Source organism: Genypterus blacodes, unplaced genomic scaffold, assembly GCF_046128005.1.
Source record: "Genypterus blacodes isolate CSIRO-AG114 ecotype Tasmania unplaced genomic scaffold, CSIRO-AGI_Gbla_v1 ptg000370l_1, whole genome shotgun sequence".
Taxonomy (NCBI): domain Eukaryota; kingdom Metazoa; phylum Chordata; class Actinopteri; order Ophidiiformes; family Ophidiidae; genus Genypterus; species Genypterus blacodes.
In genome coordinates, this window is record NW_027467152.1 from 188,565 (window position 1) to 203,815 (window position 15,251).

The 15,251-nt window shown below is 47.9% G+C and overlaps 2 protein-coding genes across 2 annotated transcripts; one reads left to right on the forward strand and one right to left on the reverse strand.

Moving 5' to 3' along the window:
- Positions 1 to 1,928: 1,928 nt before the first annotated feature.
- LOC142989084 (metal transporter CNNM1-like) lies at positions 1,929 to 9,067 on the reverse strand. Its single transcript, XM_076138471.1, has 10 exons — positions 7,651 to 9,067; positions 6,265 to 6,408; positions 6,039 to 6,179; positions 5,640 to 5,809; positions 4,918 to 5,008; positions 4,570 to 4,715; positions 4,209 to 4,482; positions 3,961 to 4,065; positions 3,587 to 3,685; positions 1,929 to 2,258 (listed from the first exon to the last, which is right to left on the reverse strand). The coding sequence occupies exons 1-10, from the start codon at positions 9,065 to 9,067 to the stop codon at positions 2,179 to 2,181; spliced, it is 2,667 nt and encodes an 888-aa protein (XP_075994586.1). The 3' UTR covers positions 1,929 to 2,178.
- Positions 9,068 to 12,669: 3,602 nt separating this feature from the next.
- pold4 (DNA polymerase delta 4, accessory subunit) lies at positions 12,670 to 14,645 on the forward strand. The gene is made up of 5 exons (XM_076138424.1): positions 12,670 to 12,801; positions 13,575 to 13,683; positions 13,786 to 13,869; positions 14,095 to 14,206; positions 14,378 to 14,645. Exons 2-5 carry the CDS (start codon positions 13,581 to 13,583, stop codon positions 14,400 to 14,402), a joined length of 324 nt encoding a protein of 107 aa, XP_075994539.1. The 5' UTR covers positions 12,670 to 12,801; positions 13,575 to 13,580; the 3' UTR covers positions 14,403 to 14,645.
- The last annotated feature ends 606 nt before the right edge of the window (positions 14,646 to 15,251 follow it).

Genomic DNA, 15,251 nt, shown 5'->3' on the forward strand with positions numbered 1-15,251 from the left:
CTGTCCCCAAGGTGAGAATGTGGGACGTGGAGCGACATAGTATCTGTCTTTGAGAGGCGTCACTCAAGTGGCTGAGTGTCAAGTAAATGGCAGCCGGAGATGTGAAGGTGGTGTTAAATGTTGATGTCAGACAAGTAAAGCAATACTCTGACGGTGTGGGAAACGAGCTGGTTTAAGCTCAGATCAGTTGTAGGTCTCGTGATGGAACCTCATATATTTTGGATATGTTGCTCCTCTTATTTGATTCCCTCATGTCCCGCATTTAGTTTTTCTGTCGCAGGTGTGGGATCGTTCACCCACGCTCTATCTTGAAACCTTTGCAATGCTTTCATGTGGGAGATCTTTTCAATATGGACTTGACATCTTCTTTGTGTTTCTGCTTCATAAACCTGAATATGTTAGCTTTTGAAGTTTACAGCTTCCATGTGTGTTGATGCGTTGCTCCTGCCGCCAGAGGAGACGTTTGCTCTCCTGTAACTCATTGTGTTGCCACGTGCCCCGCAGCCCAGCAGGTGGAGTACCTAAAGGAACAGAAGCACGTATACCTGTTGCCCTCCGGGGATGAACGCGGTTGTCCGGTCCATCCACGAGGCCGTCGCCACGGTCCAGCAAAGGCCTCGCCCCTCTCCGCTCGCTTCCTGCTTCGCGTAAGCCACAGGAAGTCTGGTGGTGTGATGTGATATTGGGCTGTAGAAATAAAGCTGACGTGCATGACTCAAAGCCTGAGCGCCAGTGACAGCGGTCGCCCTCAAAGAGTTAATAGTGGTTAGTACTGTAAGAACCCCTGTGAGCCACACCTTCACCTGGACATTCATATGTGTGCATGCTGAAATAAACCATGGCCTCTCTGTCTCAGCATGGTTTCTGTGGTCACGACTCATAGATACGTTGTGGACATTGAAGGAGTGTTTTGCGAGGCTTATGAAAAGATTGAATCTTCCTAAAGTAAATGATGATGATAATGGTGAAGGCTGAGAAGAAGAGTTCACACTGTAAGAGGATGGATTTGATTTTCTGCCCGGTTGGCAGATAAATCCAGATTGTTTTGATGTTAGGACTTATGAAATGAATCGGTTTCTGCTGCAGTGTTTTTTTGAGTGTCTTCTTCCTCCTCAGCTCCACCTGAAGCCTGAAGTGTAAAACCTTTGATCATGTGCTTTCCATGAGATATTTTAGATTGAGCTAATGTCTCCTCCTCTCCTCTCTATCTGCATAGCCATGTCATTACATCATAGTGAATAACACTAACTCTCTCTCTCTCTCTCTCTCTCTCTCTCTCTCTCGTCTCACAGGTGGTGAAACGAGAGATGAGATGAAGACCCTGTGCGTCATTTGTCTCTGTCTCTGTCTCTTTCTCTGTCTGTCTGTCTGTCTGTCTCTCTCTCTCTCTCTCTCCCCCCCCTCTCTCTCTCTGCAGAAAGAGTTGAAGGGACAGGACGAGCTGGGTGTTCTTCTGTTAGTGCTGTGGGTGGAGCAGCTCTGGTAGAACCTCACAAACAAGGTCAAAGTTGCCATCTAACAGAAAGAGGTAAAAGGTTAAAGGTTCTTTCCTTTGCTGTGGATTTATTTGGAGAACTTTTGAATTTCATAGTAGAAACGGTGCATACAGCAGCTGCTGTAGGCGTGGCCTGGAGTCAAGGGCTCATTAGTATGGATCCACTCATCACACTCGGCCTACTTACCAAGAATCTGCCCTGTGGACAGTTTGACCTCAAAGGAGGATGCTGATTGGCTGCATTCTGATGTATGAGAGCCCCCCCTATTATCAGCTCACATATCGGTTAAACTTCAAATGAATCCACCACAAAGAAAGCAAACTAACATGTTTTGTGCATTTTGAAAACATTTATTCGACAGTTCCGTCAAGCATTGATCATAAGTCACAATTTGCATAAAAATATTTGGATGGAAACGTAGCTCCACCCCTCTCTGGAATATCATCCTTCCATTCAGCTCCATTGGGTATCTGTAGATTCTATAGCGTATAAAACCTTCTTCTCACTTACAAACATCTTTACATTCATCTTAATCTTTATTTACAATCATAGGCATCAAAAACCTGAAAGGCGCAAGCATGAAATGCTGTGATGAGTCTTGCCAGAGCCACGCCCCTAAAATGTCCTCCACCTGCTCGCCGGCACGTGTGTGTGTGTGTTTGTATGTGTGTGTCTCGTCTCGCTAGGTTTTCACCAGTGGCTGCTCTGAAATGTCCTCTGGTGTTTTCTCGCCTTCACGAGACTTTTTCCTCTTCTTGTGGCCTGAGGAAGAGACGAGCAGAGGGGAGGAAGAGGATTACTCAGGCAGCAGTCAGTAGTATTGTGTGTGTGTGTGTGTGTGTGTGTGTGCGTGTGTGTGTGTGTGTGTGTGTGTGTGTGTGTGTGTGACGCCCTATGAAAACATTTCTGTAGGCGCTACTGAACGTAGGAGGACGAGGCGAGCTCAGACGCTGCTAATGTGAGGAGATAACATTGTCCATGTTCTGGGCGAGTAGGGCGCCTCCCTCCATGAAGGCAAAGGTCAAAATAACTTGTTTATGACAAAACAGCAGAGAAGCAAAGTGGCAAATTCTTCTTCTGCTTTGTTCGGGACTTGATTGATTGCAGCTTTTGGGCACTTTGCTGCCACCTTCTGGGTTTGATGGAGGTTCACGCCCTCTGCTTGGCTGGATTTTGAATCATGGTTGCAGCTGAGGTCCTGCACTTGTTTGGAAAGCACCGATCACTGACTGCATCATTGTGTTCTCTCCCTGGTCTGTAGCTGTCTGACCGTATGGATCCAGCTCAGAGTTATGCACACCACAGTCAAAGTTAAAGGTGTCATGGTTTCACTGTCATCTCTCTCTTTTGACTCCTCCCCTTTAGTTTCTAGAGCAGGGGTCTCCTACCTTTTTGTCTCTGAGAGCTACTTTGACTAAGTCAAAGTGTCAGAGCTCCTCATGTTTAACATTATGAGTAACATTTCTCCACATGTCTGATTCTGAAGAAGCCTCTTCTGTGTGAACGTTTACAAAATGTTGAAATCCAACACTTCAGTTCAGCAACATGAGCTTGTTTTGTTCTGTTTACATGTTCAGAGTCAAGCTCACACTAAAGAAGTCACATCATATTCATCTCATTTAGAATTAGTTACTTATTTTACTAATACTACTACCCGTGGAAAGTTGCTGTGGTCTGTGGTGAGGCGTGCGCTTGCTAGCCGAATGTTACGGTTTCACGTAACCAAACATGACTGCAGCGTCGTGTGTTGGACTGACAGCTGATTGGTTTATAATCGTTTTGTGACAAAAGGGGGCGCAATGTTTGTGAATTTGATTGGATAGAAATGTAAACAGCTTTACGAGGTGACGTGTTGTCAAATGTACGTATTCTTTGAACCTTTCAGCGAGTGACTCAGAAGTGGGTCGCTCACGAGCTACCAGTAGCTCAGTAGCTTGTGAGCGACGTGTTGGGGACCCCTTCAACTCTGTGTTATTCCTTAAAGTTTAAGGAATAACACAGAGTTATGCAGAAGCAAAGCACCAAAGAGAAGAAAGACTCAGTGAGAGAGTGTGTGTGTGTGTGTGTGTGTGTGTGTGTGTGTGACTCACTGAGTTTGATCAGGAGTTTCTTGCCCAGTGTGTCCTCTGAGCTGCTCAGAGACAGGGTGCTGATGAAAGGAGATGTGTCCGTTTCCATGAGAATGGAGGCTGAGAGAGAGAGAGAGCGAGAGAGAGAGAGATTTATATGACACCAGTGTGTGTTAAGTTGCATCTATGTAATCCAGTTCTATTATCAGACATTGTGATAATGATGTCATAATACTCTCATGGTTTTCACAAAGTAGTGGAAGTGTTGAATAATGATCCTAAGTGTTGGAACAATGAGGATGTTTTCTGCTCTCGTGTCATCTACAGGCAGAACAGCCAGTGACGGTTGCTAGGAGACCCTGGCTTGTGATTTGGGTAACCCTGAATCATCTCACCGGCATTCCCATCGCTCTCAGAACGATCCTCTCTGATGTACGGAATCTCATCCATTCTGAGGAACACCGAATCACTGGGACTCTTCTGCCCGTCTGACTTACTGCCTGCAACACACACACACACACACACACACACACACACACACACACACACACAGCAGGACCCAAGTCACGAGACATAAATGTAAATTGCAAACCAAAGCCGGAGGTCCTCCATGTGTGAAACGTGAGTCCGGTCCCAGACTCACGGACGATGCGGTTCTTCTCGTTCAGCAGCGAGGTGCTGTTGGAGACGCTGGACTGCTGCCCTCGGGTCCGGGCTGAGCCGGGCCGGCCGGGCTCTCTCGGGGGCATCAGCATGGCGGAGTTCCCCGGGGGCATGAGGGTGTTGTGGTGCTCTCGGACCTGAGGCTCGGCGGTGGGGGCGTTGCCCTCAGCCAGGCACGTGTCTGCGTCGGGTGTCTGAGGGGAGCTGTCCATGCGGCTGGCTGTGACAGCGTTTTGGTAGTGGCTTCGCGAGATCTGCAGCACGGGAGCAGAGACTCGTCACCATCAGACAACAACGGCACCGCGACAATCTAAGCCTCTTCTGCAGCCGCGTGACGTCACCTTGATGATCTGTAGGTGCGTCAGCTGTCTGACGGAGTAATCGGGCAGGTAGCTGCTGGTGCCTCCGCTGAGTTGGCTCAGGCTCCCGCCGTACAGCATGGACTCAGAGCGCTCCAGGCCGCTGCTGCGAGAGGGAGATCTGTGGACTGAAAGCCACTGTGAGCTCCAGAGCACTGCGGCGTGGAGCTTCAAGCGTAGAATGAGCGACATCAAGTCTACATTCATCGCGATCAACACAGGAAGTGACTGAGTTGATCTGTGAATGTAGCGTTTCTCGCACATGCAACCAGTGTGTGTGTGTGTGTGTGTGTGTGTGTGTGTGTGTGTGTGTGTGTGTGTGTGTGTTACCAGTTGGCATGATGGCAGGTACGCCGTAATAAGCGAAAGCTCCAGCCTCAAACTTCAGCGCCTCCTTACCAAACTCCACCTCCACTCGGCCCTGAGGGAGGAAACACAGCAGAGACATGATAGGTTTCTCACCCAACCGCTGCTGATCGTTGAAGTGTTTTGTTGTATCTTGTTGTCTCCTCAGCTGCAGACTGAGGAGAGAGGGACCAGGAAGTAACTATAGGATAGAGATCCATGACAACATACAGAGGGTTCAGGGTCAAAGGTCAGAGTAACTATAGGATAGAGATCCATGACAACATACAGAGGGTTCAGGGTCAAAGGTCAGAGTAACTATAGGATAGAGATCCATGACATACAGAGGGTTCAGGGTCAAAGGTCAGAGTAACTATAGGATAGAGATCCATGACAACATACAGAGGGTTCAGGGTCAAAGGTCAGAGTAACTATAGGATAGAGATCCATGACAACATACAGAGGGTTCAGGGTCAAAGGTCAGAGTAACTATAGGATAGAGAGGTGTGAGAGTTTGTATTTATACAGAGGGAGAGATCCAGAGAGATTCACTCCACTGCTGCATGGTGTTGCAGGAAGAAGGTGGCTGTGCTGCACCGTGGACGTCCTGGTGTCTTTTGTATTTACACCATGTAGTTCCACTTCTGGGCACCTCTAGGTGGAGTGGTTCTGTATTAAGTCGGTGAGATCAGAACAACTTCACGTACCTGCAGCACCAGGATGAAGTAGTCCGCTGGCTTGTTTCGTTGGAACAGGAAGTGTTGCTGCGCTCGCTTGTTCTTCTCGTCGAACTTGATTTCCTGCACCACGCTGGGGTGTTTGATCAGCCGCAGCAAGATCTTCTCTGAGATGTGAGCTGCTTTAAAGGGCTCCACCTCTGATGATGGAGGAGGAGGAGGAGGGGGAGGGGGAGGGAAGAGCGAAGGAGGGTAAGAAGTGGCTGTAGTGATTTGTTGATGTTGCTGCTTTGGGAATGTTTCCCACACGTAAGGATGTTTGACACACATGTGACTCATGACAACCATGACGACCTCACCTGACCCAGACACACACACACACACACACACACACACACACACAGCAACATGCCTAATGGCTGCTGTTACCTGTGGAGAGGAAGCGGTTTGTTGCCAAGAGAAGCTGAGGAGAAATCTTCACTTTCATCTCGTCCTCAGACAGCTTGAAGATGGAGAAGTCCTGCTGCTTCCGCTCGTGATGGGACACGCGACGCTTCGTACGATTATCAGCTGACGGAGCAGAAAGACGCACACAGGTCAAGCTGAGGACGCAGAGCTCACAGCCCCACCAGAGTGACACGCATGGAATACGCACTGTAGAGATCGGTCTCGTCCAGGATCTCTGACTTGATGATTTCCTCGATGACGTCCTCCAGGGTGAGGATTCCCACCACCTCGTAGAAAGGGTCGCTCTCGCCTTCGTTGTTCACTCGCTGCACAATGGCGAGGTGAGACTTCCCTAAACAGAAAGATGATCAGGAATCTTTCTCTCTCACTGTCTCTCTCTCCCTCTCTCTCTCTTTCTCTTTCTTTCTCTCTCTCTCTCCACTCCCACTCATGGTGTCTGCAGGACAAATATCACAGATAATGCCTCAGTGTGCGTCAGATTCCTGCAGAGAGACAGAGGTGCAGACAGCAGGGCGGCCATTACAGAATTCACAGCCTCTTTACAGTCAGAGAGTGCGACACACACGTGTTGTGACAAATGCAACATTAATCCTTGTTTTTAGCTTTCACTCCTCAGCAGTTTGGCTCAGATTCAACTTCCTCCCTGAGTGATTCTCTCTGCCTGCCAAATCCTGCCACACACACACACACACACATACGCACACACGCACACACACACACACACGCACACGCACACACACACACACAGATCTGCCAGCGATGCATTGACCGCTGCATACAGAACAGACAGTGAGAGGAAGCATTCACAGCTCTTCACGGGGGGGGGGGGGTGTGTGTGTTCAGTGTGATCAGAATGCTGCAGCTAAGCGTGTTTATCATGAACACGGAGGCCACTAAATGTTTTCCAGTGTGAATGACGGCATCACATGTCGGCCAAATGTCCAGATATTTTCTTGTTTACTTTGCTGTTACCTCCATGAACAGAAGTGCTGAGGGGAAGCAGGAGATGAGGCCTGTGATTGGACGAGGAGCACCACACCCATGCCTGCATGAGAAGATGCTGATAGCAGCAAACATGCAGCATCACTGTCCTACAGTGAATCTGACTCATTCTGCATCCACAGGCGGGCCGGAGGGAACGGGCCGGACCCCCATAGGGTTCTGATCATTATGTAATCATTCTATAATGTGGGATTCATTCTGGTTTGCAGTGTGTTTTGCATCCTTTGGCACTGGAAAGTCAAAGTTTAAGGCTTTAGAGTGAAAGTACAATGAGTTACTATTGAACACTTTAATTTACAAATGTTTAATGTTATAGTGAATAAATTAAAAGAGGGAACAAATTAAGAAAACATCATAGAAAACAAAGGAAAATGCATAAAATATATTAAAAAGAGCGAAGGAGGGAAAGAAGTGGCTGTAGTGATTTGTTGATGTTGACGTGTAAGGATGTTTGACACACATGTGACTCATGACAACCATGATGACCTCACCTGACCAAGACACACACACACACACACACACACGACACCGCCTGACCGCATCTGCACATCTGAACCCCAAAACTCCTCACCTTTCTTGAACTCCTCCAGCATGGCGTCCAGTTTGCCGTCGTTGAAGACGCAGTGCAGCGGGTGTTTGTAGAACTGGGTGATCGTCTTCAGTGGGGTGCAGTCGTCCGGGTCCACAAAGGCCAGGTCCTTTACGAACAGGATGTCCACGATGTTGGGGCGCTCGTTCTCAAACAGGGGGATCCGCGTGTATCCGCTCTGCATGATCTCTGACATGGTGTTGAAGTCCAGCACCGCGTCCGAGGACAGCATGTAGCAGTCGGTCAGCGGCGTCATCACGTCCTCCACGGTCTTACTGCGCAGCTCCAGCGCTCCCTGGATGATGTTCAGCTCCTCTTTGACCAGGCCGTGGTACGGATCGGTGACGCGCAGCATCTCCAGGAGTTTCTCCCTGGTGTAGAAGTTGGAGATCTCCTGGTTTAGGATGAGGTCCAGCAGTTTGCTGATGGGGTAGGAGATGGGGAAGGAGATCACCATCAGCAACCGCGTCACCCAGATCGTTTTGGAGGCGATGGCAAGGCCATGACGTGACGCCACGGAGTGCGGAAGGATCTCCCCGATGAAGAAGATGCCGAATGCGCAGATGACTGTGGAGAGCCAGGTCATGCCCAGAATCTGGCACACCCACACGGCCAGCGAGGCGTTGATGAGCGCGTTTCCCAGCAGTAAAGTGCAGAGGACGTAGTTGCCGTGGCGACGCACAGATTCGATTTTCCGCGCGTAGTCCTGCTCCTTGTCGGTGCCACTGTTCTGGAGGACCTGCAGCTCTACCGGGTCCAGCGCCAGCAGGCTCAGATTCAGCCCGCTGAACAGAGCCGACAGCCCGAGCAGCAACACAGACACCAGGACCTGGAGCCAGAGCTCCGGGACATCCGAGCGCTCCACCACAGCCACCCAGAAGTCCCGGGTCCGGTAGTGTTCCCATTTGGACCCGTCAAAGGCACACATAGAGTAGTATTTTATCTTCTCTCCCCTCCGCAGTTCCTTTGCCAGCACCTCCACCAGCACCGAGTTCTGGCTGGAAGGGGACTTGAAGGAGCCCAACACCTCGACGTCGGACGTCCTGGCGTTCTTGTCCATGCACATGTTCCGCTTCGGGTGGACTTGTCCCTCTCTGCCGGGCGGAGGCTCCTCGACAAAAGCGATCCAGGGCGCGGCGTTGTTGGCCCGAGTCCCCGCGGTGCGGTTGAGCCTCTGCGGGGAAGTGGAGTAGTAGACCCGCAGCATGAAGCGGGTCCCCTCGGTAGCTTTCAGCACCCCGTCCTTCACGGACAGCTCCGCCCCGCTCTCCTCCGGCCGAAAGCCGAGCAGGCCGAGCGCAGGAGCCGGGAGGAGGCAGACGGTGAGAGCGAGCAGCAGCAGCGGAGCCTGCGGGGAGAGGAGCGCTCCGCTCCGCGAGGACGCCTCCTCTGCAGCCATGATGCGGTGTGAAACGCTGGCTCAGTACCGGGAGACCGGCTCACGTGGTGTAGTTAATGCTGATGGTGATGTTCTGCAGTAGCGGGGGAGAGAGATGCGCACTTCACTGAGCCGTGACGTAGTTTTCCAATAATATCCTGCGCTGCCACCAAACATCACAGTAATCCACACTGTGCTGCAGTATCCCGGAGCTCAGCCTTCATGTTTTGTATTTATTTTTAATTTCATATCAGGAACTCCCCGCCCTTCAAACCGCGGGGCCTTACAGTGATGCACCTGTGCTAACTGTGATCTGGTCAGGGGAGTGGGTTTGATTTTGACATTGGTGGGGACACAAAATTGTCCTCCTGAAAGTTTACGTTTTTTTGCATTTGCAATCATAATTTTGCGTCATGTAGAGCTGATCAAACAAGCAAACAATCATAGTCAGAAAATTGTCATGTTTATAATGCATATCTGAATATCTAAAGAGAATATGAGTAAATAAGAATTTAATGCATTCCACAAGTTATAGGTTGCAGCAACTAATGAAAGAAAAGGAGGCAACTACAAAGAGTTCTCATCTTTACTCTGTAGTGCAGGGCTGGAGGGCTGTAGTGCAACTGTGCATCATACTGTCAATTAACATACTGTCCATCAATAACATTGGACATACATAAATACAATACAACATTGTAAATAAACATAAATGAAATGTACATGTGTTTTTCACTAATACTCAAATACAAGCAAGAAAGAACCAAACACATGCCTACGCCAGTCTGTAACAGAAATGAACACCTGGCAGATTACTGTCAGGTCAGTGTTGTCCAGTTTTTCCTGATGGACATGGCACACAGCAAGGTTGTTCAGTCTTACTTGTGTCATGGTGGTTCTGAGCCATGTTTTAAGTCTCCTAAGAGCACTGAAACTTCTTTCAGCCTCAGCTGATGAAACTGGGATGACTAAAAGCAGCCTGACAAGGGATTCAACTTGATCAAACAACATCTCACTTCAACTGTCAAACCTCTCATTATGTCAGCCACTTCAGAACTAGATTTGAAAGTGTATTTGGACCTAAACATGGCTAGTTGGACCTTTAAACTGTCCCTGTTCAGCTCTGGGTATTGATCAACAATGTCCTTCACTTCTCCAGTCAGGAGAGTTTCTTCCAGCTTCTGCAGGACATCTAGATCTGGTTGGTTGAACCTCCTCAAACTGAATATGTACACTATCTAACATTTCATAGAACTCGGTTCTAATGTATATCTACATTCACCAAGACTTTCAGTGGCCCTAGCTGGCCACCCCCAGGACTCATTTCTGCAGGCGCCACTGCTACGGACAGCGGTTGTATTGGTAGGGACTACACTGTAGCAGCTGATCATTGGTAGGGACATGTCCCTAGCGTCCCTACCCAATTCTACGCCCTTGGATCTGGTGTCATGATGTAATCAAGATATGCTGCAATGCCCCACTGGTCAGATTGGTTGGTGCAGCAAAAATTGGAGTGTTGAAATTTCAGAGTTAAACATTTCAGAGGTGAATTCAACTCTGGAAGTGTGATTTTAACACATTATGAGTTAAATGGTGCTCAGTGTTGGAGTTATTTGAGAGAGTTGATCACATCAGTGTTACTTTAACTCTGTAGAGAGGTAATTTAAAAATAAAGCTCCTCCCAGGTGCCCAGGAGTCTCACTTGTTCAATTGGAGACATTGAGAGGACTTTGCTAATTTTTCCTCGGGTCATGCAGTTTTACACGGTAAGTGGAATTAAGTCAAACTTACTGAAAAATTATAAACTGATGCTGTGAACTGCACTACGTGCAACCAAACAGCTTTGGAGGGTATATGCTATACAAAGCATATACCCTCCAGTGAATGTGTCTCGGTGATTAGCTCATTTTAGCTAGCTGTCGATAGCAGCTGCTTCAGACTTTATCAATGATTTAACAAATCACATGAAAGCACAAGGCGATGAAAAACAAAGCCTGAATTTTTAATGTATGAAATGTTGATTGGCGCTAATGTGCGGTTTTTTTCCCTTGTGTTGCGCAAAAAATCAGTGCAAGTGATGCAGTTGACAGGCTCGTAATCTTTCATAAGGTCATTATAATATTATGGTTATTATAATAATTTTGCAAATCACCTTCTTAGCTACAAGTGTAAATGAGTACCGTGTAAATAGCCAGTCAGAAGATGTTTGAACAATCATTTTAACTTTTTAGTTTTCTCTGTGGCTGCAGATCATTCTTGTGAATAACTTTTTCTTGTTCCTTATCTCAACACCAGTCATGCTGCAGTCTGGAGGAGCATCTCCGTAACCATGAAGGTCAGCAGCCATACCTCCTCGCTGTTGGGCGTCAGAAGAGCAAGATTGACAACTTCTACTTCGCCATGGATAAGCATCTCATTCCATGCCAGGCAAACCGCTCACTCGGGGCATTTGATGAAAACGTTCACGATGTTTTAATGTACAATGAACAGGTGAAATAAATGCCATTGTTGGAAATGTATTTAGTTTGATGGAATTCATTCTTACAAATAATTTTAACACTTTTTAGTGTAGATAGCATGACACTTTAGGGAGTGAAGCCAACACTAACCAGGGTGTTAAAAAAAAAAGTATCTCAGCAGTGTTACTTGTCTTATCCCTTAGTGTTAATTTAACTCTATTTAGTGAGTTAAAGAAGGAACTCTGGCACAGTGTTAAATGTTTAACTATTTCAAAAGTGTTGATTTAACTCTAGAGAGTGTGGAGCTTTATAAACCCTGAAAAAGTGTTGAAATCAACTCTGTGGGAGTTCATTCAACACTGGACTTTTTGCTGTGTGGTTCAAAGTCTTGCACAAGATGTGAGGTCACATGAGGTCACGCCCAGTTTGGTCATAGTCCACTAATCACTAATTCATTCATGGTGAGATGCAGCACTTTGAAGAATTAGCCACGCCCACTGTCAAAGACAAATCCGGACTAATCTACATGTTATGTTTTGTGACAATTGACCTGAAATTGTAGGAGGGGACACAAATCAAAAACTGTCAAAGCACACAGAGAGAGAGTGAGAGAGCGAGAGAGTGAGAAGGAGACAGAGAGAGACAGGCAGACAGAGATAGAGAGAGAGGGAGAGGGAGAGACAGTGAGAGAGAGAGAGAGAGAGAGGGGGGGGAGAGAGGGAGAGACAGTGAGAGAGAGAGAGAGAGAGAGAGAGAGAGAGAGAGAGAGTGAGAGAGAGAGACAGAGAGAGACAGGTAGACAGAGAGAGAGGGAGAGACAGTGAGAGAGAGAGAGAGAGAGAGAGAGACAGTGAGAGAGAGAGAGAAGGAGACAGAAAGAGACAGAGGGAGACAGGCAGACAGAGAAAGAGAGAGAGAGAGAGAGAGAGAGAAAGAGAGAGTGAGAGAGAGAGAGAGAGACAGTGAGAGAGAGAGAGAAGGAGACAGAAAGAGACAGAGGGAGACAGGCAGACAGAGAAAGAGAGAGAGAGAGAGAGAGAGAAAGAGAGAGTGAGAGAGAGAGAGAGAGAGACACACACACACACTGAGAGGGAGAGAGGGAGCGAGGGAGAGACAGTGAGAGAGAGATTCTGCGCTTCTGTAATTGTTCAAACTCAACGACAGGTGGCAGCAAAGGAGAGGGTGCCCTGAGCTTTCAACGTAAAACAAATAGTAGAAGAAGAAATCCCAGCTTCAGCGCACTGGTCTGTAGGTTTCAATCGATAAACAGGAACATCTCCGAGCTTCGATCTCTGCGCGGTGAGTTCAGGATACGCAAATGTGAAAACGCGTTCAATATGCAGAAACATTAAGTGTGGATGCGTCCAAACAAGCAGCTAAACGTCTGAAGTTTAGCGATAGATTACGTCATTTAATGAGCAGCTATCGCCTATGTAATCGAGTATCAATTGAGACCGAGCGCGAGAGAGAGAAAGAAAGAAAGATAGATAGCCAGAGAGAGAGAGACACAGAGAGAAAGACAGAGAGTGAGACAGCGACAGCCTGAGAGAGAGACAGAGAGAGAGAGACAGAGAGAGACAGAGTGAGAGAGAGAGAGAGAGAGAGAGAGAGAGAGAGAAAGAAAGAAAGATAGATAGCCAGAGAGAGAGAGACACAGAGAGAAAGACAGAGTGAGACAGCGACAGCCTGAGAGAGAGACAGAGAGAGAGAGACAGAGAGAGACAGAGAGAGACAGAGTGAGAGAGAGAGAGAGAGAGAGAGTGAGAGAGAGAAAGAAAGAAAGATAGACAGATAGCCAGCCAGAGAGAGAGAGACAAAGAGAGAGAGTGAGACAGCGACAGAGTGAGAGAGAGAGAGAGAGAGAGAGAGAGTGAGAGAGAGAGAGAGAGAGAGAAGGAGAGAGAGAGAGAGAGAGAGAGAGAGAGACAAGCACCAGTCCGTCATTTATTTGCTGAACACCATTTCAATCTGTTATCAATGATCAGAAAGACCAAAACAAAGCAAACATCTGTGTCACTCAAAACACAAAAGGCTGGAGTATATTAGAAAGTTTATCTTATGGTAAGTTACAGATCGCCATGACGACCAAGGGTGGCCTCATAACCGATTCATTCAAGGTGGTGAAGAAGGCAAAACGAGCGACTAAACTTAAGAAGAGGCCCCGCCCATCTCCCCCGAGAGGTCAGAGGTCATTCACTGTGCTGTGTTTAGGCCTCAGGCAGCTGTGTGTGTTTGTGTGTTACCTCTGGTTCTAATGTGTCTGTCTGTCTGTCTGTCTGTCAGAGGCTGTCAGAGCTTCAGTCAGAGAGGAGGAGCTTCACAAACTCAAACAGTTTGATCTGGACTGGAGGTTTGGACCCTGCACAGGTAACACACACTCCCACGCACACACACAAACAAACACACACACACACACACACACACACACACACACACACACACACACACACACAGTCTCAGACATATATACAGACCTCAGCTGGCAGAGTTAAGAGGTGTTGACAGAGAAAAGAACCCTGCTGCAACTCTCTCTCTCTCTCTCTCTCTCTCTCTCTCTCTCTCTCTCTCTCTCTCTCTCTCTCTCTCCCCCAGGTATCAGCAGACTGCACAGGTGGGAGCGAGCAAAGCTTCATGGTCTGAACCCACCTGAGGAAATCAGAGAGCTGCTGCAGAAAACACACACAGAGCCAGAGTACAACCAGAGGTAAAATCACACACACACACACACACACACACACACACACACACCAGAGGTACCACACACACACACACACACACATCAGAACCAGAGGTACCACACACACACACACACACACACTGTGCTGGCCAGTGAAGGTTACATGGATGTTTAACGGGTGTGTTCTGTGTGTTGCAGCCTGTGGAGCGACTTCCCTCTGTGATGAAGACGACGCACAGAAACATGAGGAACACAGAGGAAGAGTGTGAAGAATATGTGTGTGTACCTCCTGTTCAAATTCTGATTAAAGAGAGAGAGAGAGAGAGAGAGAGAGAGACTCACTCACTCACTCACTCACTCACTCCCTTCCTTCCTTTCACCAGGAGGTGGTGCTCTAAGTCTGTCAGCTGAATGTACGCAGAGGTTTTGGTCAATGTGGACATGACAAATAAACTTGAAACTTGAACATGAAGCAAAATAACAGAAATTACCTCAAACAAAATGATTATGGAGAGAGAGAGAAGAGGGGGAGAGAGAGACAGGCTGCGATTGGTGTGCAGCGCTGCCAGTCACTGAGGTCTCGGAGGTGATTGGTTTTAGTTTAATGTCCATCACCTGACGTCATCATGACAACAGACGCACCGTTCGCTGATTGTACAGCTCCTCTCTGATTGGGTCAGAGGCGGGACGCGAGTAGCGCTAAGAGGCGGGGTTAAGGAGAGCGACTTGACCTGATTGGTCTAAGTGTTGCGTCAGCTGGAATCCCAGGCCTCCCATTGGTCCAGCGGTAGCTCCGTTAGACGTCTGTCCTCGCAAACGCCGTCTCGCCGAAACGATGCATGGACACACCGGAAGTTTATGGCTCGTGGTATCTTTCAAAATAATGAGGCCATCGCTTGCATGCTGTTTTTAACTTAAAATAATGTCAAGAATGTGTGACTTTGTTCCTGTGACAGTGAAATCAAAATAGTTTAAAGTAATTAGAATACGACACAGAAGTAAAGGGTGTTTGTATTATTCTCTCTTTGTCTCTCTTCATCTCCCTGGTTGTCTGTCTGTGTGTTTGTCTGCC